Source organism: Simochromis diagramma, unplaced genomic scaffold (genome assembly GCF_900408965.1).
Source record: "Simochromis diagramma unplaced genomic scaffold, fSimDia1.1 OVJJ01000685.1, whole genome shotgun sequence".
Taxonomy (NCBI): Eukaryota; Metazoa; Chordata; class Actinopteri; order Cichliformes; family Cichlidae; genus Simochromis; species Simochromis diagramma.
In genome coordinates this window covers 18178374-18204457 of record NW_024387477.1, presented here as the reverse complement: position 1 = coordinate 18204457, position 26084 = coordinate 18178374, and the positions used below count along the sequence as shown (strand labels likewise).

Below are 26084 nucleotides of genomic sequence, written 5' to 3'. Positions count from 1 at the left end.
GATGAATGAGGCCCCTTAAACCATGGAGAACATAAACATTAACAGTTTCACAGTTAAAGACAGACGTGCAGTTTACAACATCATCTCCAGAGAATTTCTTTACTGTATACTACGCTGAGTTTGGTGCACAAAGAAGAAGCCACTGTTGGGGAGGCTAGAGGCTGGCAGTGAGGGCATAAAGCTAAGATTGAAGTCTTGAGGAAGAGGATGAGTTTTACTTAGTAAATTAAGAAGATGTTTATCTATTCTATAAAGCTGCCTTGCCACCTTTTCACACCCAGCCAGCAGCAGTTAGTATCTTGCAGTTTATATTTGTTACTCTTTAAGAGATCCTGTCAAAAAGTAAACAAATTATATGTAACTTTTAGGGGTGCAACGATACTCGTATCGATATTGAACCGTTCGATACAGTGCTTTCGGTTCGGTACGCATATGTATCGAACAATACAAAATTTGTAATTTATTTTATCAACTTTCCTTCTGACGATGCTGTCTGTGTTGAGCGCTCAGTGAATCTGCGTTCGACTACTCCGCCTAGGCTGCACTGTCGAGCGCAGATCCACTGAGCGTTCAACACAGACAGCATAGTCAGAAGGAAGAGCGCAGGGCAAGCTAGCGAGACAGAAGTTAAGCACTTGTCACTACCCGATCAGTACCGGAAACCCGATCGGTACCCCGCATGCGCGAAAGGTTTCTACTTCCGGTCATAGCGTTTTACGATAGTTACGGGTCAGAGTATCTGTTAAGATGTTAAGAATAACAAGTATATCTTAAAATGTTTGCAATAATGAAGCATTTCAGTACAATGTAGACAAAAACGAAAAATAAAAAGATCAGGACTCTCCGATCCTTACTGCGCATGTGTAAAGTCTGACCGTACAAATGGGGTCTACCCGATCCGTACTGCGCATGTGCAGATGTTTTCTTCTTCTTCTTCTGTTCGTTTAATGGCAGTTTACTCCCCAGTGTACGAGGATACCGCCACCTGCTGACCGAGCGAATAAACCCTATTATAAACTGAATTATCGTCATTACAAACGTGTGGTAAATCTGATTTAGCGATAGTCGAGTGTGTTTATGCTTGTCTGTGAGGAGAGGATTGTTGGAATAGTGATGATGATGTGTGCTATCACTGTCAATTGTCAGTAAACACTTAATCTGGCTGATGAATCTACACGTGAGATATTACAAAGTCTGCATTATTAACTCTGTAATTAGGCGCCATTCTTCTTATTTTACGGCGCTGTTGCTCAATCGGGGGACGCTCTCTGTTGAGGAGAAAAGCATGAATTTCTTTGTATACGGATTATCCATTGTTTAAATGTCCTGGGCAGTCGAAAAGGAGGCAGAGCTGTTGAGAAATGCTAGGAGCTAACTGGGCGCTAACCGTATCATTCAAATATATTGAATGTCGCAATGGTGGCAAAGAGAGGAAGTGACGTAAGATTTGCGCATGCGGGGTACCGATCGGGTTTCCGGTACGGATCGGGTAGTGACAGCTGTCCTTGCAACATGACAAATTGAACCTCCCCCACCCTCATTCAGATCTGGCGTTTGGAATTATTTTGGTTTTCATGTGACGTATGACCCTGAAGGTAAGCGCGTCATGGACTAAAGTAAAACAGTATGTTGGATGTGCCACGCAATGCTCAATTACATGGGTGGGAACTAGTGTGTTAGCGCAGTTAGCTCGTTAAGGTGTTGGCCGTCTAGCCCCACGCAGGGGTAGCTTGTTAACGGAGATTTGCCGTGTTGTGGCGTTAACGTCATTTCAACGAGATTAACGCTGACAGCACTAGTGGGAACACAACGAATATGACTGCACATTTACACCGACATCATCCTAGTGCAAAGACAAGTGGAAGCAGACAAAAACAACAAGCATGCTACTAACTTTACCCGAGTCATTTAGACAGCCGTTAGCACATGATTCTCCTTATGGGGAGGTGATATGTTTAATATTGTGGCGAGCTCAGACAAGGAGGAGACGGAGGTATCGTTTGGTCTTGCTTCCCGTGAGCTAGCCAGGGAGCACAGCCGTTTATTGACATCTGCAGAAGAACACTGCCACTAGCTAACTGCTCAGCGCAGCAACCGCACAGCAACAACAACACACAGAGTGCCCTCTGACCCCGGAAGGACACACCGTTGCAGCGAGAAGGCGTCACCTGTCACTATGGCAACATAAACAAAACATAACTGTACAAACAGAACCCCGAACAGCCCTGACCCGCTACATAGCCCCCACCTAAGGGGTCAGTCGTCCCCGACGACCCCATTGCCCCACACAAAGTCCTGCAAATGTCCAGGTGCCTTCTTTTGGCGCACCGGCCAGTCACGACCGGCGGGGGGAAAGTCACTCGGGTCAGAACATGGGGTGCCACCATCATCCCACTTCTGACACCAATGTGGCGAGCTCAGACAACGAGGAGACAGAGGTGTTGTTTGGTCTTGCTTCCCGTGAGCTAGCCAGGGAGCACAGCCGTTTATTGACATCTGCAGAAGAACACTGCCGCTAGCTAACTGCTCAGCGCGGCAACCGCACAGCAACAACAACAACAACACAGGGCGCCCTCTGACCCCGGAAGGACACACCGTCGCAGCGAGAGGGCGTCACCCGTCACTATGGCAACATAAACAAAACATAACTGTACAAACAGAACCCCGAACAGCCCTGACCCGCTACAATATGCTGCTGAGAATATAGCCCAGAAGAAGCGTATAGTATAGCTTTTACTTTGGAAAGAGACATTTCTCTGTAATAAACTCTCTTTTCCAAAGATGAGTGATTCCTCAATCAGATACAGGTGTTACCGCGCCAGATCCGCGGCCCCGAACCATAGTAAGGAAACCTCTGGCAGTTACTTGAAGGTTCCGTAACTGACTCGTAGCCGGCAACAGCTTACTATACAGGTCAACTCCGCTAGCAAAAAGATCGAAGGAGGCGTAGGAAACTGCTTCACTGAACTTTATTTCTTCTCTAAGGCACGAACACCGCGTACAGTGGGCTGAAACAGTTTACTCACAGCGAGCATCGCCGACACAACTCTGGCTGTCGAGGGAGTTATTATATTCCTTTTATTTATTTTCTTTTCGTCTCTTCTGTAGCTAACCGTTACTTTTTCCCCTTCTCCGCTCTCTCTCTTCACACACACACCAGGCAGTCCCGCTACACACATCCCGAATACATTTCCCATCAGGCTTCATCCTTAAAGGGCCATGCCTGTAACACAGGGCTTGCAAAATCGCTAGCCCGACGTCCCGGGGCTAGCGATTTTTCCAGTCGGGCTACCAAAATCTATCTCTGCGCTGCCCGTCGGACTATCATAGGAAGGAAAAATATATGTCAATGCTTTTGCATTCTTTCGGAAATGTAGCTGGGTAATTATGTCATTGGCATCGGTGAGCCACTGTCAATATGTGACATATTGAAATCGTGTTTGAATTTGCGCTTGTTTTTTGCTTTCACTTTGCAAATGTCCAGGTGCCTTCTTTTGGCGCACCGGCCGGTCACGACCGGCGGGGGAAAAGTCACTCGGGTCAGAACATGGGGTGCCACCATCATCCCACTTCTGACACCAATGTGGCGAGCTCAGACAACGAGGAGACGGAGGTATCGTTTAGTCTTGCTTCCCGTGAGCTAGCCAGGGAGCACAGCCGTTTATTGACATCTGCAGAAGAACACTGCCGCTAGCTGACTGCTCAGCGCGGCAACCGCACAGCAACAACAGCAACAACACAGGGCGCCCTCTGACCCCGGAAGGACACACCGTCGCAGCGAGAGGGCGTCACCCGTCACTATGGCAACATAAACAAAACATAACTGTACAAACAGAACCCCGAACAGCCCTGACCCGCTACAATATGCTGCTGAGAATATAGCCCAGAAGAAGCGTATAGTATAGCTTTTATTTTGGAAAGAGCCATTTCTCTGTAATAAACTCTCTTTTCCAAAGATGAGTGATTCCTCAATCAGATACAGGGCTCGCAAAATCGCTAGCCCGACGTCCCGGGGCAGGATATATATTTCAGTTCTGCTGAGCCAAATAAGACAGGTCAGGGTGAAGAAGTGACAGCCAAAGAAAAGCTTACCACAAAACGGAGAAGTTATGACAAATCAGACTATAAGGCAAAAAGAAAGTGCAGCTTTATGGTTTCATGGACAAAAGAATTTCTGTGGCTGCAATATGACGAGCTAAATAACCAGGGCTGCACATAAGTGGTCCGCAGGTGCGCATTTGCTGTCAAAAAAACAAACAAAAAACGCGCACAAGATATGAAGTTGCAACGCGTGTTTGCATACACAAGATTTTCTGGAGGAGGACAGACATTTGTTTAAAACTCTTAAAGATGTCGAAGAAGCTCCTTTAAGCAATTACTTTGGTGTTCCTCTACCTCCAAAGAAATGTCAGAAGGAGTCCGAACCACAAAAGAAGCTCGGAAAAGTGGTTGCAGGAGGTGAGCTGGCTTCAAACAAATGATGAACGCACAGAGATGTGGTGCAGAATGTGCTGTGAAAATCCCACTCTAGCGGACAAAAACAGTGCTTTTTATATGGACGCAAACGCGCGTTGCAATTTCTTATCTGGTGCGCGTCTTTTATTTTGACAGCGAATGCGCGCATGCGGACCACTTATGTGCAGCCGTGTAAATAACATAATGTTCTGCCGGGTGTGTTGTTGGTTTTCTCTCGATTTCTGAGTCGACAAGCGCCTTTGTTACTGGGACCAGTCATTTTAAGAAAGGCCCCCATTAGAACCCATGAGAAATGCAAGAAATGCATTATTGCTCAGTCTGCAATATCTTTCCCAGAACAAACACCAATTGCAAATAACATACTAAAAATAAACCTGAGAAATCTGTTTAGAACAGCTACTATGTTGCAAAGAGTGAACTACCACTGGCACAATGTAGCAGTCTTTGCAAACTTCAAAAAGCAAACGGCCTCGATCTTGGTTCCACTTGTCTCTTACCCGTGACTTCAGTGGAAATTTCAGATTCAGGCTCTGACACAGACTGATTCATGTCCTACACAGTTCTTACAAGTTCATAGAAATGTCTGTTCAATTAGAACCAAGTATTTGAGTTGATGATTGTAATTTTTATACAATGTTGTAATTTGTTTTTCAACAATTTTTTGATTAATGTTTTGTTTCCTTTACAATATTATACTTTAATGTATAATATTGTAAAGGAAACAAAACATCAATCAAAAAATTGCTCTCTTTTTTTATTCGGGCTACTTACATTTATTTTGGGCTACCAAAAACTGAAGAGTCCCTGCCCGAAGGGCTACCAGGGATTTTGAAAGCCCTGAGATATATTTATTTTTTTAATTACTTTTGTTTCAGCAACATTAAATTTAAAAACTGTACTTTTGAGTTAAAATATATATTTATAATTTTAATAAATGACAAATTAAAAAGGCATGAACATTTTTTTTGTATCGAAAAAATATCGAACCGTGACACCAAAGTATCGAACCGAACCGAACCGTGAATTTTGTGTATCGTTGCACCCCTAGTAACTTTATATGAGCTGCTGTTTTACCCAGGTTATGTTTGTTCTTACTGTTATTATCCCAGATTTGGACTTAACTCACGTGTGTTATCAATCACTTCCTTTCAGAGTATCGCCTCTTCAGAAGTCAGAAGTGGTTGAGATGGTGAAAAAACAGGTGAAGGTGATCACGCTGGCCATCGGCGATGGTGCTAACGATGTAGGAATGATCCAAACAGCTCATGTCGGTGTGGGAATCTCAGGCAACGAGGGTCTGCAGGCGGCAAACTCCTCAGACTACTCGATTGCTCAGGTGAGGAGTTAGAGATTGAAAGCACAAATAAATAAAGTGGGAACTTTTACCTAGTATTGAAGTTTAAAGAAGATCTATTATGCTCACATTAACTAATAACATCTGCATTTGTACAAGTGCTTCCTGTGAGCTAAAGGCTCATGCTTCTTTAAAATTGTAAATCATCACCTTTGTGATGGGTTTGATGGCTTTTCAGTAACTTCACCTCAATAAAGGAATTTGAGAGTCAGAGAAATATTAAAATATTAACAGGATCCAATCTGTCAGTCTAGTAATAAAAGATCAGCGACTGCAAAAATGAAGATACCAGGTAGGTTATGATATTTAATTTGGCTCAAGCAAAGTGAAAATCATAATAATACACGACTCGATAAACACGTCAAAGTTGCAAATGCTTATCCATACAGTACTTTATCAGTAATACTGTTTTTCATGCCTTGTGACAGCCTTGTCGCTGTTTTCATGTATTACATGTTACTGATAGCTTGGTACATTGTTCTGAGGAACAATAGGTCACATATCTGAAAGGGCTTCAACTTATACAGTAAAGTAACATCTCCTATAAAACAGGCTGTGGTGAAACCCAACTCGTACTGTGTATGACTGTGTACGTGACAAATAAAATTTGAATTTGAATTTGAACTCCCAACACAGCTATAGGGAACGCATCCTGGCAAACTGCTTCTTAAATCCATACTCATGTCCCAGCAACCAGTTTGTCTGAAACTCTGCATACATATGACACCCGTTGACACAAAATCCATGGCGTTTGTGAGTCTGTTACACAGCACACCACTTAGTTCATTGTGTTTGTACAGCCAAGAGGCTTGGGGGTATGAGGAACTAAGAGTTGACTAAGGCACAGTGCATTTTCTGTGCTTCAGTATGAAATTACTAATCAAGAGACTTGGGTTTGTCTGAAGTTCCCCATTTAATCTGCATGACATGTAGAAAGTGTATGTTCTTCAAAGACAGGTGGCCTCTTGTAATCGATTTGTGTCAAATTAAATTACACCTCCAGACTTCCAGTGGTACTTTCCGCATCTTGGCGCAACGGTACATTAACTGTAATCTGCTGACTACAAACTGAAATCAATCAAGGGGAAGTTGTATAACTTGTTTTTCTACTCCTATACATGATTTAGATTAATGTCTGCGAGTGTCAGATGAGCATCTTGCTGCTATAGATTACTACACAGCTAGATTTGATACTTGAACAGTGTTATCTGTTAAAGTAAGTGGAGAGTAAAGAGGCTTCAGGCCAAGGCATCTCTGCTGACTGTCTGTCATCAGCTTGGCTCTGTGTTAACTGATGTTTGATCCAGCCCCCCGAGGGGTCACGCAAACTGGGAGCTGCGACTGTTCTTTCATATCACAGAGGAGTTCTGTGTTGATGCTGAAAGACAAGACCCCAAAATAAATAAAGCTGTGTTCAAAATGTCAGGCTCTCACTACTCGCAATACAATTGGGATATATAGCAAGCCATGTTTTAGTGCTATCCAAATGTAAAAGGAGTTTTACTATACTCCATGTACTGCGCTAAAAGTATGACGCAACTGCTCACAAAAGTGTGTAAAACCCACAATCATTACCCAAACATAAAGAATTTCAACTACTAAAAAATATGTATATTTATTATGTTTGTAAAAGCTAGTATATGCCCACACTGACAGAAGAAAAGAGAAAAATAAGGGTTGATGTAATTTATATGTCAGCCTCTTGCTAGCTATGTATAATTCAACTTCTGTGCATATAAATGAGAAGATATTGCTGTGAAATAAAAAATTATACAATAGCTTTACAAGGTGTCAAAGTGCATTAAAATATATATATTTAAGCCTGTTGCCAGGTGATTGCTGGGCAACATGATGACATCATAACATCTCATATAGATGAGTATAGCTAAGTGTAACGAGTCTGGCTCCCCGGCTCTTGATGGTCTTTGAGGAGTTCACAGACCAAAAACAAACAAACACTGACAGAGATTTTGTGCGTTACAGGACAACATGCTGGGTGTCTTTTCTTTTATCATTAAAAAAAATCTGTCAGTAATTATTTTGTTAGCTGGTGTTGATGTATCACTTTTTAATTGTGCAACAGCAATAATGTAATTAATGAAGCCATGAAAATGACCCGAGCACTGTCCGAAAGCGGCTTTTCCTTTTTGCCGATGGGCTCACTAATCTGGAGCAAAGAGGGAGAAGTGATTAAGTGAATGATTTTTGGACACAAGCTACCCCTTCTAGATGGCTAGAAGGTGTGATGAAACACTTGTTCTGCTCCAGTGCTATCACACTCATCAGCCAAAATTGCAGTGTGATTGAAAGTTCACCACAGGCCTTAAATAGTGGTATAATTATGAAGCCATTTAACTATTATGTTAGGCCCTTGGAGACTAATACCCCCATATGAACCCCTCCAATTTCAGCAACTCAAATCTCAGCCTTGCAGTCTTTGTCTACACACTTTCTGGAATGTGTTAGCGAGAGCTTTGGCCACAAGCTCTCATCAGAGGCTTTCTGCCCGGGAATGACAAAAGACCTTTTTTTAATCTTGAAGTTCTGTAACTCTTTTAGTGCTCCAGCCCTGATCTCTGATTACAAGGAGCCATTAGAGACAAACATTAGACACAGAGTTCTGCTATCCATTCATTTTGTCGTGTTCCTCCATTCATTTCCCTCCCACACAGTTCAAATACTTAAAGAATCTGCTGCTGGTTCACGGAGCCTGGAATTACAACCGCGTAGCCAAGTGCATCCTATACTGCTTCTACAAGAATATTGTCCTGTACATCATCGAGGTAAGACTCACACAGAAGCTCTCAGCACTGAAAGTCATGCAAAAAGCCAGATGTGAATGCACAGCTTTGAGATTCTTTTTTTTCAAAGATGCAAATGGCACAACTACGTAAAGGCAAAGATTCCCTGTTAGAGTTTCCATGTTTGTATTTCTGTTGACTGGCCCCTCACAGTACCTGCCAGGTTGTGCAGCTGCTGGATGAAGGGTTTGAGTTTTGACATATCGGAGCAGAATATACCCACGAGAACGCTCGCAGACATACACACTCTATCATACGTGGTATAATCAACAGGAAGTCTGCCTTTAGTCCTTGCCAGTTGTTCAGTCCTCAGAATATTAATCTGCAGTTCATCTGAGTTAGTGAGAAGTCGAACCAGTTCACTAGTGACTCCACATATTTTATGTCCTAACATTTAGGTATTAATTGTTATGCGAATAACATTGGACATGCCAAGAAATGAAATGCAGATGATTAGTGGCCAATCATGTTATGCTCTAACTTGGGCTGTGATAATGGTGAAATGTTAGGATTAACTTTATTTTTCATGTATTTTATCAAATGGCTTTCTTGTGATGTTCCTACATATTTATATGCATTAATTTTTTTTTCCTTGGCAAGTTCAACTTCTTTCCTGAAATAATGCTCAATAACATTTTCCCATCACTGTGATTTTTACTGCACTGATGGGCCTTGTTGGGAAATGTTCACAGACACTCGAACACTCTCCCTGTTTATCAGTGGATAAGGATTAGATAGTTTCACGTGTCTCTGCCGGCATCGGTCAGTTGTTGTGTGGTGGGTTTGATGGCACCTGACAGATACCAGACCCAGTGCAGATTGCAGCCTCAGATCTATAACCAAGGGTGGCCAGACACGTGAAGTGCTTCCTATCATCGGCAGCTTTATCACTAGTAGTGCTCAGATGTTTTGATCAACAGGCCGTGCACTTGTGTGACAAAAGTAGCAAGTTTGGCTTTGCACCGTCCCAAAAATCCAGAAGTGGAAACTGCTGAGTGTTTGATCTTTGAGCTTTACCAGTCGCTTTGTGTCAAAGTGACCACGCAGCGTAACCGAAAACACGACATGAAACGATTTCCATGAAGTAGGTAACATCTGGGAGCAGAACAGGAGAAAAAGAATGCTCGTTCCACCTCTCTTTCCTTATGTTGCTTGACAAGATTTGAGAATACTGCTTTATTTGCTCATAAAATGTTGGCGTTTTGAGAGCGCTCCCTGCTGAAGCGTCAGGTTTTTAGAACCTCATAATCACATGACCTTTTATGGAAATATGACCACTTAAAAAATTGCTTTTGTTGATCCTCTTTCTGTGACACTTGACCTCTGATCCCCCCTTTTTAAATCCTCATTTTAGTTTATGTGCCATGAAAAATCCGTCGTGTATTTAAAACATTCCAGCGTGTCTGCCTCTGACTTATTGTGACCTGGGTAACGGCTCTCTTTCCAGGCTGTAACTGCAGTTATAAATTCATTGTGACCATTCGATCCTGCTGCCCTTTTCCACATATGCCGTAACAGTTCAGAGAACAAGTTCAAAGTAAAATTCAATTTTCAGCAAATGTAATTTTCTGTTGGCACGATCCATTACATTTGACATTTACATCTTAAAATTGGATTACGCTTGGTTGTCTCTGTTTTTAATCATGGGTAAACGTTAGCTTCTCAATCACTAGGAATTAGATTTTTAAGTTTAAAAGAAAAGGCAGATAACATCAAAACCTGGTCAGTGTTCTTCTCGGCATCCTTTTCTTCTTTTTCCTTGTGCCACCAAATACTGCTTCCCTTTGAAACATACCAGGTCCATTTTCAAAGGCCCTTTTCCAGCGACTGGAACATAACATCGATAGTTTTGTCTGCAGGGCGAGCTTCTTTCCAGTACACCTTTTGTTGCTTTCTGAAAACATAAGTCCCCTCCCCCTCTCATGCTCGGCTCCTTCAGGGGAATGAAGTAGATAATAGGACATTTCTTCACGATTTGGCTGGTTCAGTATTTGAAATGTCCCCGTGTTGTAAGACCTTGACATCTAACACAGCGGCAACCCCGGGGTATGAGTCAAAGCAGCGTTTGTTGCACTAATAGGTTTACTTTTGAGCTCGCATGTTTTCCCCTCGACTCTCGGGATGCCTTGCAAGAACAGAATCGAGGATGTTGACGGGAATTTTAACTTTTTGTTCACAGCACCATTGTCCCATACAGTGTGGGTTACAATTTGAATGCCAGGGCAGGAAGACCCTGTGTTTAAGCCTCTTTTCATCTCCCTCTGCTTCCACGGGGTCTTTGGTTTCTTATAAGACACATGGAGTAAGAGGGCGAAGGATTCTCGGCCTATTGTGGAAGACGTGAATGTGAGCACAACTTAGTCTGAAGCTCTTGGAGCGGTTCAAGATTTTCTGTGGCTCACAGAGAGTTAATTGTGAGTCAGAATGTAAGGCTGTCACTCCAGCGGATGATTGACTGACATGCACAACTACCTCAGTGTTTCTTTTTACTTTTTAGAGGCTGCTGGTTGTGATTGGCATTTCTTTTCCTAATCAGTTAGAGAGCACTTTAAGCACATTCATGCTTGAGCTATGAATTTTCATTTGATTTAACAGAAGGAGAAAAAAAGGCGGCAACATGTAGCCAAACATTTTTAAACAATGTGTCCAGTAACTAAAGTTCGGGAATAATTTATAACCTCGAGTGATTGAAGAACAGCAGCAAAAAAGTGGAATTGAGCCACATTAAAGCTAAGAGACCCTTTTTAAAAGAAACCATAGAAACTCCGTTCACATGGGCGAGCCAGCTGGCCTCTCAGCTTTGATTGACACATTGCCAGGGTGCTACAGAGGGGGCTGATGGACAAGTGGCATTTATGAGGCAATTACATGAAAGCTCATTCAGTGGAGCTCAGTTTAGTCAGAGACGGCTCCGAGTAGCAGAGCAAAGCTTGCCGACCAGTAGCTCCGAATTAATCCACGGAGGCCATGCCTGGCATTGTGAGACTGCTTCTGTTTGTAGCTCCACATATTTCCAGCATATTTATCAGCTCCCTCTTTATGCGACTCTTTATTCTGTGCTTGCTTTGTGTATGAATTCCATTAACAATCCTGCAGGGCTGAGCTTAAGAGTGTCAGGACTCGCATTGTTGGGGACAAATGTCATACCCGCACCCCCCCACCCTCCAGCCACTTGGAGACAGCAGTGAAGCAACACTGGAATCAATGATTTTTCATTTGCTGATGAATATGCAAGTCTTCTTATCTCCTAGCCCTTGCCCAATCCTCCTTTTTTCTACAGCTCCCGTTTCCCTCTATCCCTGTTTTTCATGATGTGCAGTGAGGGAGAGAGGCCAGCCACACCCCTTCGCTGAGTGGCACTCAAAGAGGAGAAGAAAAGGGGAAGGAAAAATCCGGCCTGGTACTTCCCCTAATGAGCAAATCAATGCATCTGTCCCTCAAGAGACGGAGAGAGTGAGAAAGAGAGAGGGAAGCTATTGGGACCCGAGAGACCAGGCCAAAACACTCACACAGAAGCAGTTACCTCAAGCTATGAATAGGAGTCTTTTTTAACTTAGCACAACAATATATCAGCCCAGACCCTCATTGAGCAGAGCTGTAATTAATTCAGCAGTTTGACCTACCCGCTAGCCTCTCGTTACCGTCGCTTGAGCTAATGGATGAACCTGGCTCATAGCTTGGGCTCCGTCTACCCACAACCCACCGCACTGGCATCTGAATATATTTCTCTGTGCTTTGCCAGGGGTTGTACTGTTCATCTTTTAGTCTTGGTCCAGCCATATGTAGTCCCACATTCAGCTGAGGTTAAAACCAGACCCCCTCTTTTAAAAGACACATGGTAGAGTGCACCTGATGGCGGGATCTGGGATGGGTGGGTGAGGCAGAGAGGGGAAGGTGAGGGGCAGGGTAGGGGCAAACAGAGGATTCGTCTACATCCCCCCCTCACCATTTGTTTTCATGCCTATGCTTTCAGGAGTAAATGGGAAGGACCAGTGGCAGATTATTATTGGTCGTGTAGACAGTGGCAGCGGCAGGCGGGGCCCCGAAACAGGCTTTGTCTCAATCTGAGAATTTGTAGCAGTTCATGCCTTCATAATGAAGTTAAATGAAGCGAGGAAATGCTTGGTTGGCCATGGCCAAAACGCAGCACCCCTGATGTTCTCTTGACAGTTTTGGCATGAGTCTGTCCAGGACCGCAACATTGCAAACTGTAACTCTGTAAGGTGCAGTTGCTGATTTACAATCTGCAAACAATTTTCAGGGTGTGCAGTCAGATTTACTCGAGGATATGTCAGATAAAGCCGCTTTACACCAATAAAAATTCGACGTATGTGCCATTTCCCTACCAGATTGGAGCTATTGCTCTGCTTTCATCTTAGAGGCATTATTTTGCTCAAATAAGCGTGGCTAATCAAAATACGGTGATAAGCCTCGTTTCCACTCAGCACATGGTTCACATTACCTCTGTCTGCCTTTCCTGACACAATATATCAAAGTCTCAATCACTCAGGAGTTCTGCAGTCCTGACTTTGGCCTTAGAACTAACCTCATCTGTCACCCACATGTCATCAGGTAGATCATGGAGGAAAACAGTGGGTAAGATATATGTTAGAAGTTAATCGTGTGATGAATCCAGTGGAGACTTTGCATCTCCGAGGTGCCACCTGGAGGTCCTGGCTTTCCCGCCGTCTCTCATTTTTTCTCATTTGGCCCTTCTGCCTGTTTTTTTTTTTTTTTTAAGTTAAAATTGTGTCTGAATTAAACTAATGACGCAGGTTGATCACAGGTCAGCACTTTAAAACCAAACCACTTTAATTTAAGGATCATTCAGTTATTTATTTTTTCCCTTACACTAAAGGGAAACATACTTTTTTCTTTTCTATTATCTATAATTGCAATCTCAGCGGAGGCTGCGTTCCCTTTGATCTGATGGTAGGATAAGAAAGACATTGAAGGATGCCGTGTGGATCGTTAGTTTGTAGATGCAGTGATCCTGTCTCAAATCTGATCATGTCACTTATCTTTGCAATCACTAATGAAAAGCTTACACCGAAAGAGCAAATGGCTGCTTGCATGTAAATGTGGCAGCGTCTTCTATGATTAAAGCTTTCAATATCAAAACTGAGAGCAAATGGCTTTCAGCGTAAAATGACAGTGCTCATTGAAAGATGTTTCAAATGTTACAACACTTCAGCTTCATTGTTTGCCACTAAAGTTGATGGCTTCTTAAAAAAGATTGTATTATAAATCTCTGATTGTATTTCTTCTGTTCTTATGTTGCTGTTTTGACTCATTTTTTTGTCTTTCTTAGATCTGGTTTGCATTCGTCAATGGCTTCTCTGGTCAGATTCTGTTTGAACGCTGGTGCATCGGCTTGTACAATGTGGTGAGTGTTTAGAAACATGTGCCTCTATAGAGACCACTTTACTCCTCTACCTCTGTCCCCTCTTTGACACAGAACGTATTAGCTGTGGTGCCTCAAGCCTGATCCCTTTATTGCGTGACTATGTCATCAGCATCCTGAAAAAGTTCTCCTTTATTTATGACCCGTTGTCAAGCCCGTATTCCCTGTGTGCCCTAAACTATGTACTGAATGCGAAAGAACAACAGCTTCGCTTGCCCCAAAGAGTATAGTTAGTAAGAGCAGCTACGTTTCAACGATAATAAGAATAGGAAGACTGGAGCAGAGCCGGCCGCTGATGTAGGGAGTCCCTCAGAGCGCCGTAACAGGACCACTCCTAATGAACTCATATTTCATATCTGTCATGAATTAAGCAGGAGGGAAAAAAGTGCATCTGTAGTCTGAGGTTTAAGAGTATACTGTTAAGACCACAATGAGTCAACATGTAACTTTAAACTGTTTATAAAAATGAACTCGATTCAATCAACAAAAATGAATGAGAGAAGTGTGAAGTGAAGTTTCCCCACAATCCCAATCGGCCTCAAGCGCAAGTCATTTATGGCAGGTACAAACTGAGATTTGAGCCCTGCCTTTTGCCCTGGTTCATAATATCCTCCCTTTGCCCCACACTCCCACACTTTGTAACCAGCGCTGTTTTGGTTGTGGGAAAAAGCTTCAGTCTTTCACTTTATCAAAAACTGAGGGAATTCCATTGGCTCAGTGGGAGTCTGTTAGAGGCAGTGGGCTGAATCTGCCCCTCAAAGGAGGTCTTCCTCAGCCTGGCTCTGAATAAGAAAAGAAGCCAGTGGAGCATGTCCTGTAGCCCACTGGTCCTGCCGACTGAGGCCTGAAGACTCCCACTCCAGATGGGCCTGGAGGGAACTCACACCAACTGAATCACTTGAGCTACACAAATAGCATCCTTCCTCTCTCAGCAGCTGCTACACAGAACATTACAACACCACCACGAAATGATGCTTTAAATACCTGCTCCTCAGTCAAGGAGACCGCAGATGCTCATTGGAGATGGTTTTTGCATATGAACAGACTTAAAGCATGACAAATCAAAATAAGGTCAGCCAGTCTTCAGTGAAGTAAAATTAAGAGTGCAGCAAGTGGAGAACAAAATGAAACAGAGCTTTGACAGGATGTTGGAGGTCAGATTTACTGTGGCAGCTTTAAAGGGAGATATTTTTAGCAAAATCATATTATTTCATATCAGATTTATCACTGTGTGTTTGTGCACGTCTGCGGGTGTGTTTTTTTTTGTAGATCTTCACTGCCTTGCCTCCTCTCACTCTGGGAATATTTGAGCGCTCCTGCAGGAAAGAGAATATGCTGAAATACCCAGAGCTCTACAAAACCTCCCAGAATGCCATGGGCTTCAATACCAAGGTAATTTGATCCTCTTATCACATGTATGTTATCTATGTGGATGTTTCCTGTAACACGTAAAACAGATTTCAGTACTTTTAGATTAATTATTTTTCTCAGTTTGCTCTTCATTGCAGTCCTAAGTATAAGTATCATGTTCTGTGAATATATTTCATGTAAAGTCTAACAGTATGTGGGTGTAACAGTATTTTCCATAGACGTAGTATGTCATTAATACTGTTAGCTTTACTGACATGCTTCAACAGCCCAGTGTCGGTAACAGCCATTTCTTTAATTCTGCTCAAATTAAGTGACAACAACAACAAACTTGTACTAAAGTATGTTATGTTCCTTTTTATTGTACCTTTTATGATTGGGAATTAATTTTGTTCTCCACTAAATTAAAAGGTTAAAAGTCCCAGTAATGAAATCACATTAATAACAGGACAGCGATCTGTTGTGTTGACGTCTCAGTGACCTGGCAGCTGCAGTTTGTGGGTATCCAGTCGTAGCCTGGTTTGGCCTGGCTTGACCTGTTCTGTCTGGTTGCGGGGGCTGTCTGTTAGCTTCCCCCTTCAACTGGTAATAAAGTCGTCTCGTCCTTTCTCCATGCTGAGCCAGAGACTCCTGGACCCTCCTCACAGGCGTGGTGACCTGGTTAGCAGCACATGGAGGTGGATTAAAAGCAGATTGGCCATGGTGGTCACGGGCATGGAAGCTCAGATCTGTTGGGAGATGGCAGCAGAAAAGGAGGGAGTAGAGAGAGTGTGCTGTCACTGTGTAATGGCATTTGTCGCAGAAAATTATGCAATTTGTTTAAGTGAGGTGTTTTTTTTGTTCTCTTAGAAGCCTATCAGATCGCATTTAAGCCACACAATACCGGACTGCACGGATCAGATGACGATGGTCCGATCCCGAGTTCGAGAAATACTCACTTCTGTTTTTAAAAAAGCCATTTTAAAATGCGTCCCAATGAACATGAGCGTTTAGCTCATTTGTTCTGATTTGTGATGAATTGTTACAGATAATAAATAAAATAGATAAAATTTAAATGTAGCATCTGATCCTACTATTAAAAAACAGCTGGTTAGTCCATAAGAGGCTCTAGTACATTAGCATGTTAATATTACACCTAACAGCTGGATCGCCAGTCTGCTCTGCATGATATCAGAGTACAAATACACAGGAAGAGGTTGTTTACCAAGTATAACAAGTATACCTTAGTACTTGTCTTGCATGTAGTTTCTATTTTTTTCAAGAACACGTGTAAAGGATAAAGTTGCTTTGATAACACATTCGTTTTAAAATATCTGACACTTGCTGACACAGGCAGATGCATCCATCTGTCACTGACTCCATGATCACACTGGTTAGAACTGGCACTAACAACACCTCCTGCTTTATCTTTGGCACAATTTGTACTTCTAAGTATGTAAATTTTTCTACCACATTAAATTATAACCTTTCAGAAGTTTGTTTCTTAGCTACACACTTAAAAGTGACAGAAGGCAGCGTTAAGATTGAAACGTCTCGTAAAGTTGTAGCTTTGAATCTTGTGTTTTTGTAAATATACATGATATGATTAATCAGTAAGTGTCTGTAGAGCAGCTGTTGCACACAATTAGCCTTTGTTTAAGTAAGAAAAACATATCGTGAACATTAGGTGTAGCCCTGCTAATGTCACACATTTTTAATACAGCAAAAAGCTTTTCCCAGCAGTGTGAAATATATATATAACATTTAAAGACTGTAATGTCACAGTTGATAAATTGGCATAACAGCAGTGAGTGGATGTGTGCTGACTATCTAAATGAAATGGAAAAAATAGGTCATTTCACAGAAAAACAAACAGACTAAATGTGAACCAAGCGCCCTGTGTTCTTTGCACATCACTTCAGATTTTATGATTCACAATTGTTTTATTATTAATCATACTTTAATGATTTATGACCACAGCGGCTTCATAACTCGCATGACATTTTCTGTGAATCCTGTTGTATGATGGATTTCCCTTTAATTAGCTTTTTGCGAAGACTTCATTAAGTTTCTGGTGCCAAAAAAAGGAATCATAAAAATATTCATGTGATAGTTAGAAGCAAATGAACCTCCATTTTTGTTTGGGCCACATTTTCCAAGACTCATAAATGATGACTTGGCCAGGTCAGCAGGTTGTTTTTGCTGGCTTGTCCACTCTATTCCCGAGATATTTTCCTTGCAGCTGGCCCGAGGCGAGGCGAGAAAATCCAGCAGGAATTTGGCCCCTCGAAGCCTGTCTTTCTGCTCGCCCGGCTCTTTTGTACACAACAGATACTGTCTTTGTGAATTAAAGCTGTTTGTGTTGAGGTGCGAGAAGGGAGAGACGGAGGGTGTTAGAAACTTCAGGCGTGGCTTCAGCTGTGTCGCTCATTCACTTTTAATTACAAATTCTAGACACCTAAACCGCCCTAATAAACCACGTTCCCCTTCGTGCGGCCTCGGTGATCACAGCAGTTTACCAGAAGCTATCACCTCCTACATAGCACCATTACTTCTCTTGCATACGGTTTTCCTCAAAACTGAAACAGGAAGCGTGGGAGCAACTCTGGAAATATTTGGCTCGATATTAATTACTGGCCTTCGTGTGGTTTAGGTTCTTCTTTTTATTTTTGTTTTTGGCAATTAGGATTCTGACAAAGGGCCGAATATTTGCAGGACAGACGAGGCATTCATTCGGAGCGTATTCTTGCCCCAGCAACTTGCTGCGTAACAAGAAAGAAAAGAGCCTGGTGGCTGGAGGGGCGAAAGGGAGGATCCTACTGTGACAAATGATTATGAGCATTTATTGATTTCATTAGCATTCATTATGATAGAGCGGAAACTGGGGCTGGCTTACACTCCCACAGAGTTTGGGATTGAGATAGCTGGGGAGGAGGCTGGTAGAGAGCTGAGCCTGCCAGTGGGAGGCTAATTGGCATAAACATGTGATTGTAACATTGGTGATAATTTAATACACATTTGACCACAGAGATAGAGGAGTGGGGGTTTGCTTTGGCTGGCCCTCACTCAGTGTATTGGGTTTTGTGTACACAGTGGGAGAGTGAGGTAATCCAGGATTGGGGGTGGCTGCTAAAGGACTTTAGATGAGGAGGTTGTGCTACAGCGACCAAAAACAAGCCCGTAGCGTAGATTAGAGCAGGACTTGTTCCTTCACTGTGCCCATTCATTTTCCAGCCAGATGATCTCAAGTAACCCTACACAGTAAAATAGTGCGAATAGCTGTTCTGAAGACCACAACATACAGAAAGTGAGTTTCCAGGATGTGTAATTCATCTTGTATAAGTAGTGTTTAATATTTCACTGACAGGTTTGCTGAAGTTGTTGAAAAGCGAGCCTTTTTAAAACAAGCCAGATACTAAAACGTGATGCTTTCCCCCGTTTGCTTTTGATTTTTTAATGCCCTGCTCCATCTGCCCTTTAATCTCGACAAATTTTCTCAGGATTCACAGCAGCGTCTGTGTTAGCACAGCGGGGGAAAGGCGGCACAAATATGGAGTGTTTTTTGGCAGAAAGGATTTTCACGGCTGTTTCATGGTACATCACCCATTAGTGTTTTGTTTGGCCATCGCGTCGCATAATGTGAATTTGAAGCAACGCGGCTTTGGAGAGAGAGAGAGAGAGAGACAGTATGGATGTAAACGATTCAAGTCTACATGCCTGCGTAGACAGACGCACACGCAGACTGCGGTCCACGGTTTTCCAGCAGGCTCTTAATAATTACCGTGAAAACAGTTTAATCTCTGTCAGGCCTGTCAGTCTCCCTGTGTGTGTTTCTAGATTTATTTTTGCTTTTTTAAACTCTGCTGTCATTTATTACTACACCAGTTAAAATCCTCACATGAAAGGGCCGAAGCCTAATGAAATCTAATGAGAGGAAACCCTCACACTGGCAGCTCATACATTAATGTTATACAGTGTTTGTGTTGTTGAGATGAGTATGTGTATTTTTCTTACACCCACTGATTCTTTTTGTTTTAATTTATTCTTGACTACAGGGAAAATGTGCAAACTTGTATTAGCTTTAACTGCCCATGAACACATTCAGCAACCTCTTTCTCCCCCATAACACACAGAGGATATACAACGTGTCTGTCAGCGGGGCGGCCATTCAGCATGGAGGCCCCGACAAAACCGCCACTTAGCCTAGCGCCTGGCTGGCACAAAGGGCCCAGGTCAGGGGTCACTTGGAAAGCTGGAGCTCCCAACACCCTTTTCTCATGCTTTTTTTCCACTCTCTCCCCCTCTCACCCTCTTATTGGAATCTCTTGCTGTCCAACCTCCCCCTCCCCTGTCCTCCCCCTCCTATACATCCTTTCCCTCCATCCCTCTTCCCTCTTTTTTGCAGGTCTTCTGGGCCCATTGTCTGAACGGCCTCTTCCACTCCGTCATCCTCTTCTGGTTCCCCCTTAAAGCCTTCCAGCATGGTAAGTAGCTCCCAGAGACTCCTCCACGGCTCTCGGTGGACCTGGCGCATAAATAAGGAGGACAGTCAAAGACACGTATTTTGTCTTAATTAGTTCTCTTTTCAACCATCCAGTCATGAATTGCAAACATGTGTGTGCTCCAGTCCGAGGGACACGCAATAACAAGCCCATGTTCATGTTTGCCCTAATGACTGCTGAAATGCTTTAGCGTGCAGTTATTGGCACTTACTTAGCTTTGATAGATAACATAGACCCAATCAGGTGCTTTCTCTGTGGCCAAAATGATGTTTTTATTCAAACAGAGAGCTTCGTGAGTGCAAATAACTTTATTGATCCATAGAAGGTCAATTGTGCATGTTTGGCACGTTGAGATGGTCTCTGTGTGTGTGTGGGTGTATGTGCAGAGAGAATAGGGATCTTTGAGCCGGTAAGTCTTGGCTGGCTGGAGCTAAGGACCACACAAGCTTGGGCCTGCTCTCCAAACAAAAGGCGCCAAGCCCCTCACTGTGACTGACAGGCTGTCAGCAAAGCCTCAGCGCACACAAGACATGTGACCAGCCGGAAGTAAAGGGAAAGGGAGCCTCTCTTTCTTTACTGGCAGTGCACACTGTTGATATTTTAGCCAGAGCCCAGGCCCACTTGGGCGGTATGAAGCAATATGTCTGTGCGACTCACAGCTTATTTCAGTCTTATTAATTTAGGAAGTTATACGAAAAGCATCGGATTCCTTTTTAATGGCAGAATTAATTAAAATGTTGCCAGAAAAATAATTTTACCCTCTCTTTCAGCACTAAATTAGCCAGAACTTTTCGTTTTTGAATATGATTAATGGACACCAATTCTGCTGGATTTACATACACATACTGCCTTGAAATTAACATTCCAGGCTCTCTCAAAGGACAGTAATGGAAGCAGCGTTTGACTGTGGTTTCTACTTTTAGTTCCCTGCTCCACTCCAAGCACTTTATGACAAAACTCACATTGATGTACCTAAAGTGTTACCCTATGTGAAACCTAAGAGCTGAAGAAGGACAGCTTAAAAGCCTCTGCTGCTGATTCCCTTCACAGATACAGTTTTTGGCAATGGAAGAACTCCGGACTATCTCCTCTTAGGCAACATGGTTTACACGGTAAGTGCACCGGTCTTCTTCCCTGGCAGTGTTTCTGCTGTGTTACAGAGTTCGGGTGTGTGAGCCAAGTGTTCTTAAATGCCAGCGAATAAACATCAGCTATATTTCCTTGTCTTCTTCTCTTCAATCGTCTGATGATCTTTTCCAGTTTCGTTTTTTCCAGTAAAATGCTTTCTTATTGCGAATTCAGGTATGTGAGATGAACTTCACATGATCCTCTTTGCTGAACGAACATGTGGTTTGTGTCTCCGCAGTTTGTCGTCATCACAGTTTGTCTTAAAGCCGGCCTGGAAACCTCGTCTTGGACCATGGTAAGTTGAGTCCTCCTTCTCTTTTGCTATGCTTCTGTTATCTCTTTTCACTTTTACGTGGCCACTGATACCTGTGACTAATTTTACATCCTCTTCTTATCGCTAAATCCCTTTATGGTATGTTCTCGCTAGGCTTGTAAATGTAAACCAAGTGAAATGTACGGTACCTCTTTTAAGTTACCGGAGAGCATTCAGTGTTTTAAGCCCAAGGAAGCGTGATTAAAATGGCTCGAGTAAATTGTAGCAGTGCTCAAATCACAAAACCTTTTGTGATACTTACTGTCCTCTGGTTGCTCCTAACAGTTCAGTCACATCGCCATCTGGGGAAGCATCGGCCTGTGGGTGGTGTTTTTCGCTATCTATTCCTCCTTGTGGCCCCTCATCCCTCTGGCACCTGACATGTCAGGCGAGGTAAACACACATGCCGGCGTGCACACGTACACATGCTTCCCCCAGTCCCAAAAGAAACTGCTGATATAATCAGCTATTATAGACACATCTGTAGCTCCTTATGATTCATTTTCTGTAGAAAGGAGCTGGTGGGAAAACCTTAAAAAAGATCTTTGTAAGTAGAGCCAGAGGAGTGTAAACTGTCAGACCTCTGGCTTGTGTTGCCTAATGACTTAATTGGGCCAATTTGCCCTGTGTTTGTGTTAAAATTTCTCCCTCAGCTCTGAGTATCCACAGGTGAAACTGAAACAGTGAGGCAGTCTAGAAGCTAAGCAAAGAGAGACACGGGTGACTGATAGCCTAAAAATGTACCCGACAATCATTCAACCCCTTGAACATCAATCAGATCCGTCCTATTATCCTTCCACTCGTTTTCTTTCGTGTTGGATGCTCGTATTGAACATCACTATGAGACAAAGGCTTAAGGCTGCTTTAGCCATCAGGTTTCATTCAGTGTTTCTCTGCTCTTGGATATCAAAGATGTCAAAGAGCTCTGGCTGTGGTTTCAGCAGGTACACCTGCGGTTAAAACCTTCTGTTTATGTGGGACAACAACTTGGAAGAAAGTTGTCTTAAAGACAGAGGAGGTAAAATTGCTTTTTGTCAGACGGAGAAAGAAATGAGGGACTACACCAAGGCCCAGAAAAGTTTTAATTATTCAAATATTTTCTTTACTTTTTTCCTTTTAGGACCCGGTATTTACGTGTGAATGTAACTACTGTAACTGTCACCACAGGTGGTTAATGGGAACCTATTAAACAGGTGAAATTTCCCAGTACATTGTGGGCAGGAGACTGAGGCATCTTTTCATTGCGTAACAATAACACTGCAGGAAACCATTCAAAGAAAAGAGCTGCCTGCAGCAGAGGAAAATAACATCTTACAACAAATGTTGTCTTTGCAGAGGTGCTGTGTAGAGATCCCTCCACAATTCACCTAATGTGAAACTGTTCCTTAAAAACAAAAGTGGGTTTTAGTCTTGTTGACAAGTAAGAAAAACTTGGGGTTTTATTACTTAAACAAAACTTTATTCGTCCTGTGTGCCCAATTTGAGATGAATACTTTATGCATCCGAGGCCTCAGCTAACATGTAAAATGTAACACATTCATCACTGTTTGATTATTTGTGGGCATTTCAGACCGCTTGAGATTGTTCAGGGAAATGTTAAATGTAGAAATAAAAGGAAGAAAAATGGCTTGTGAAACTCAGTCCGGGTATATTTTATGTGGACACGCTGAGTTAGTGGATTAAAATCCTCTGAACATATTGTCTCATAATAAACAGCTACAGTGCACTGCCTTATGTGAAGCTGAATAGAAGTGAAAAATGTCTGTGCACAGTTATATTTTGGTAAATGACCATGAACTTCAGAAACGGCAGGCTGCGTCTGCCTGAGGAGAAAAGCCTTATTTTTTGTTTCTCAGATTGAGGATTGGGTCTTTTTTCATGTATTATTGCTCAGTAAATTATTATTTTTGGAAAGAGTTTGACATTTAATTAAATGGTGAAAATGAGTAACGTCTGTTAGATATATTAATACAGCCAGCAGACAGTTGGCTTAGTCTAGCAGTAAGACTGGTTGCAGGCTGCAGTTTTGTTTGCCAGTAACAGGATCCACCTACTAGCACCTACAAAGCTCACTGATTAACACAATATGTCCTGTTTGTTTAATCGGTATAAAATCCAAACACGTCTCTTTTTTTTACAGAGTGTGCGTGCTTAATGTTATTTTGGCTCACAGAGCAATAATCCTGCACATATGAAAGCAGTAAAATATTATTTTTACACTTCGGTTTTTGTACAGATCAAACAAATGAGATAGAGCATGTTAAGTGGTGATTTTTGGATAGCCCCTGCTTCCAGTCTCTATATTTAGCCAGATTAACCTCCGGCTTGTGTACATTCATATATACCACAGAGATATAAGAATGGTATCAATCTTCTCTTCAAACATTCTGCCAGAAAGCCGAGGATTTTTCCCAGAATGTCACACAATCCCTGTAGGAGCTACAATTCTGAGTCAGATGTCCTTCATCTCTGATCAGTTCTGTTGGGGAGATGATTGCAGGTTTTGCTTTTGGAAAGGAAGATCTCTGTGGCAGATTTTCTTTGTTAACCTTTGGACTGAAGAAAGAATTTCTATGTTGCGTCTAGTTGCATGTAGTATTCTCATCTGACAGAGGTTTTACCACTGCAACAGTATGTTTGGCGTACAATAACTCCACATGTTTTGGGTACTTGTTTGTGCGTGACACAGTAAATAACATAAGTAGGTGCACATGTACAGAAATGCTGACTGCTTTACCCTCACTGGGCTCAGTGTACTACTCACACACACACACACACACACACACACACACACACACACACACACACACACACACACACACACACAGAGTAGGTATATTAGCTTAATTCTATCCCCTGTCTGTGAAGCCTGCTGCTTTCATCCATACCCTGCAGCACTTGACTGAAGACAGTAATGGTGTCCTCTGGGTGGTGGGTAACTCTATGCCCAGCCCTAACTCAGGGATGCCAGTATATCATCAAACAGGGACACATCTCTGAAACTCGAGAAGGAATCAGAGACACAGGCGCCACTTCCAAGACCTTGTAGCCTCTGAAGAGTAGGATTATTCACAACCCTGATGAAGCCCCGCATATTTCACCATAGCCTCCCTAATGTGTACTTGAAGGTAAAAAGAAGAAGAAGAAAAAGCGCTCTCTGTCCTTTATATCTACTTTCTTTTATGCTCTCGGCTTTTTCCTGCCTTCTCCTTTTGTTCACCCCACCCCATCTCTGCCAGCTGAAAAACTGCCCGAGGGCCTACAGCATAACAGACACCAGAACTCCCTTCCCCTTCCACTCCTGCCTCGGCTCTCACACACAACCCAGCTCACCACCTTTAACATGTTAAGCAGCACTCGGCTTCACAAGAACCCATTCATCAATGTCAGGCAAAATATTCTTTGGACGTATGACCGGGCAGGTGCCGGCTCAATCGTCCAAACACCCCGAAACAGCTCGTATGGTTTTCACAGGTACTCCCTGAGAATGGCTTTGTCCCAAATGATCACCTCACAGAAGTCTGAAACAAATATCAAAAGAAAATGTCAGATTATTCTGTTCAGGCAGCGTAATCTGCCACACTAAGCGGCTTAGCTGCACCTCAGGAGATGTCTCATGCACACTCTGTCGCACTGACCTGTTGCCTGCTGGCATGCCTGTGCTATCAATGCAGCTGTCTCCCTCTCTCTGCTCACACCTCTGCTGTTTTCCAATTTCTGCTGCAAGCTGCAGCGGAGCATCTATCACTCAGTCAGACTCAAGTGCTTGTTATCAGCATATGGATTTTACACTGCAACGGATTCTTCAGTTTCTGCTCAGAGACTCTTATTTTTCAAAAAGGAATAGCTTTGCAAAGATGTTTGTTGATGTGTAGCAGGCCAGGAATACACAGGGCTTTCTGTGACAGCCTGTGTGACATGGACAAGAATGAAAACAATTTCTAGAGAAACAGATCAGCTTAGTGACTATTATGAATGGTTTTTATTCAGGACTGTTTTTATTTAGTTTAACATTAGTTAAACTCTTCTACCAAACCACTACATCGCTCCTGTCTTCAGTCGTCTGTTAGCCACTTTATTCCCCCTCAGAGTACGCCTCCTGAAATATCTGCTCTATTTTGAAGCAGTGAAGCAACTTGTAAACAGAAAATATTAATGCAGTAATGGAGGAAAATAAGATAAGATAAGATAAAACTTTATTAATCCCTCGGGTGGGTTCCTCTGGGAAATTCGGTTTCCAAAAGCACAGCACCGACAGAAGTTACAGTTACAGAATATTATACACACACACACACACACACACACACACACACACACACACACACACACACACATATAAATACAGAGACATATATAAATAAAATATACGAAGGGGATAAATAGAATAAATAGGAATAAAAATACAAGTGAATTGCACATTTCAAGTATTGAGGTCTATTGCACCATTGAATGGAATGGAAGAGCTGCAAGAGTTCAAGCTATCAGTAAGCGTGAATCAGTGTCATTTATCTAAACTACGCTCCATAAAATGCGCATCAGCGTGCTGCGTGCATCCCAGCCAGAAGGTCGTGGGTTTGAATTGGGAACTTTCTTCGGACTTGTCTGTGTGGGATCTCTCTGGGTACCAAACACATTCACTTTAGGTCAAATTGGTGACTCTAAATTGGCCATAGGTGTGAATGTGTCAGTGGTTGTCTGTTACTCTGTGGTAGCTCTGCAATAGGTTTGCAGTCTCTGTGGTAGACTCGACAGCTGTGAA

The 26084-nt window shown here is 42.7% G+C and overlaps 1 protein-coding gene across 7 annotated transcripts in view; it reads left to right on the top strand.

Annotated features, from left to right (window-relative positions):
* The window catches only part of atp8a1 (ATPase phospholipid transporting 8A1), a 109852-nt gene that overhangs the window by 68840 nt on the left and 14928 nt on the right, over positions 1–26084 (top strand). For all 7 annotated transcript variants that reach the window (XM_040015849.1, XM_040015851.1, XM_040015847.1 and 4 more), the window contains 8 exons: positions 5629–5812; positions 8503–8613; positions 13943–14017; positions 15305–15427; positions 19788–19866; positions 20935–20996; positions 21251–21307; positions 21611–21718. In XM_040015849.1, coding sequence (XP_039871783.1) covers positions 5629–5812; positions 8503–8613; positions 13943–14017; positions 15305–15427; positions 19788–19866; positions 20935–20996; positions 21251–21307; positions 21611–21718 — 799 coding nt within the window. The remainder of the gene's footprint in view (positions 1–5628; positions 5813–8502; positions 8614–13942; positions 14018–15304; positions 15428–19787; positions 19867–20934; positions 20997–21250; positions 21308–21610; positions 21719–26084) is intronic.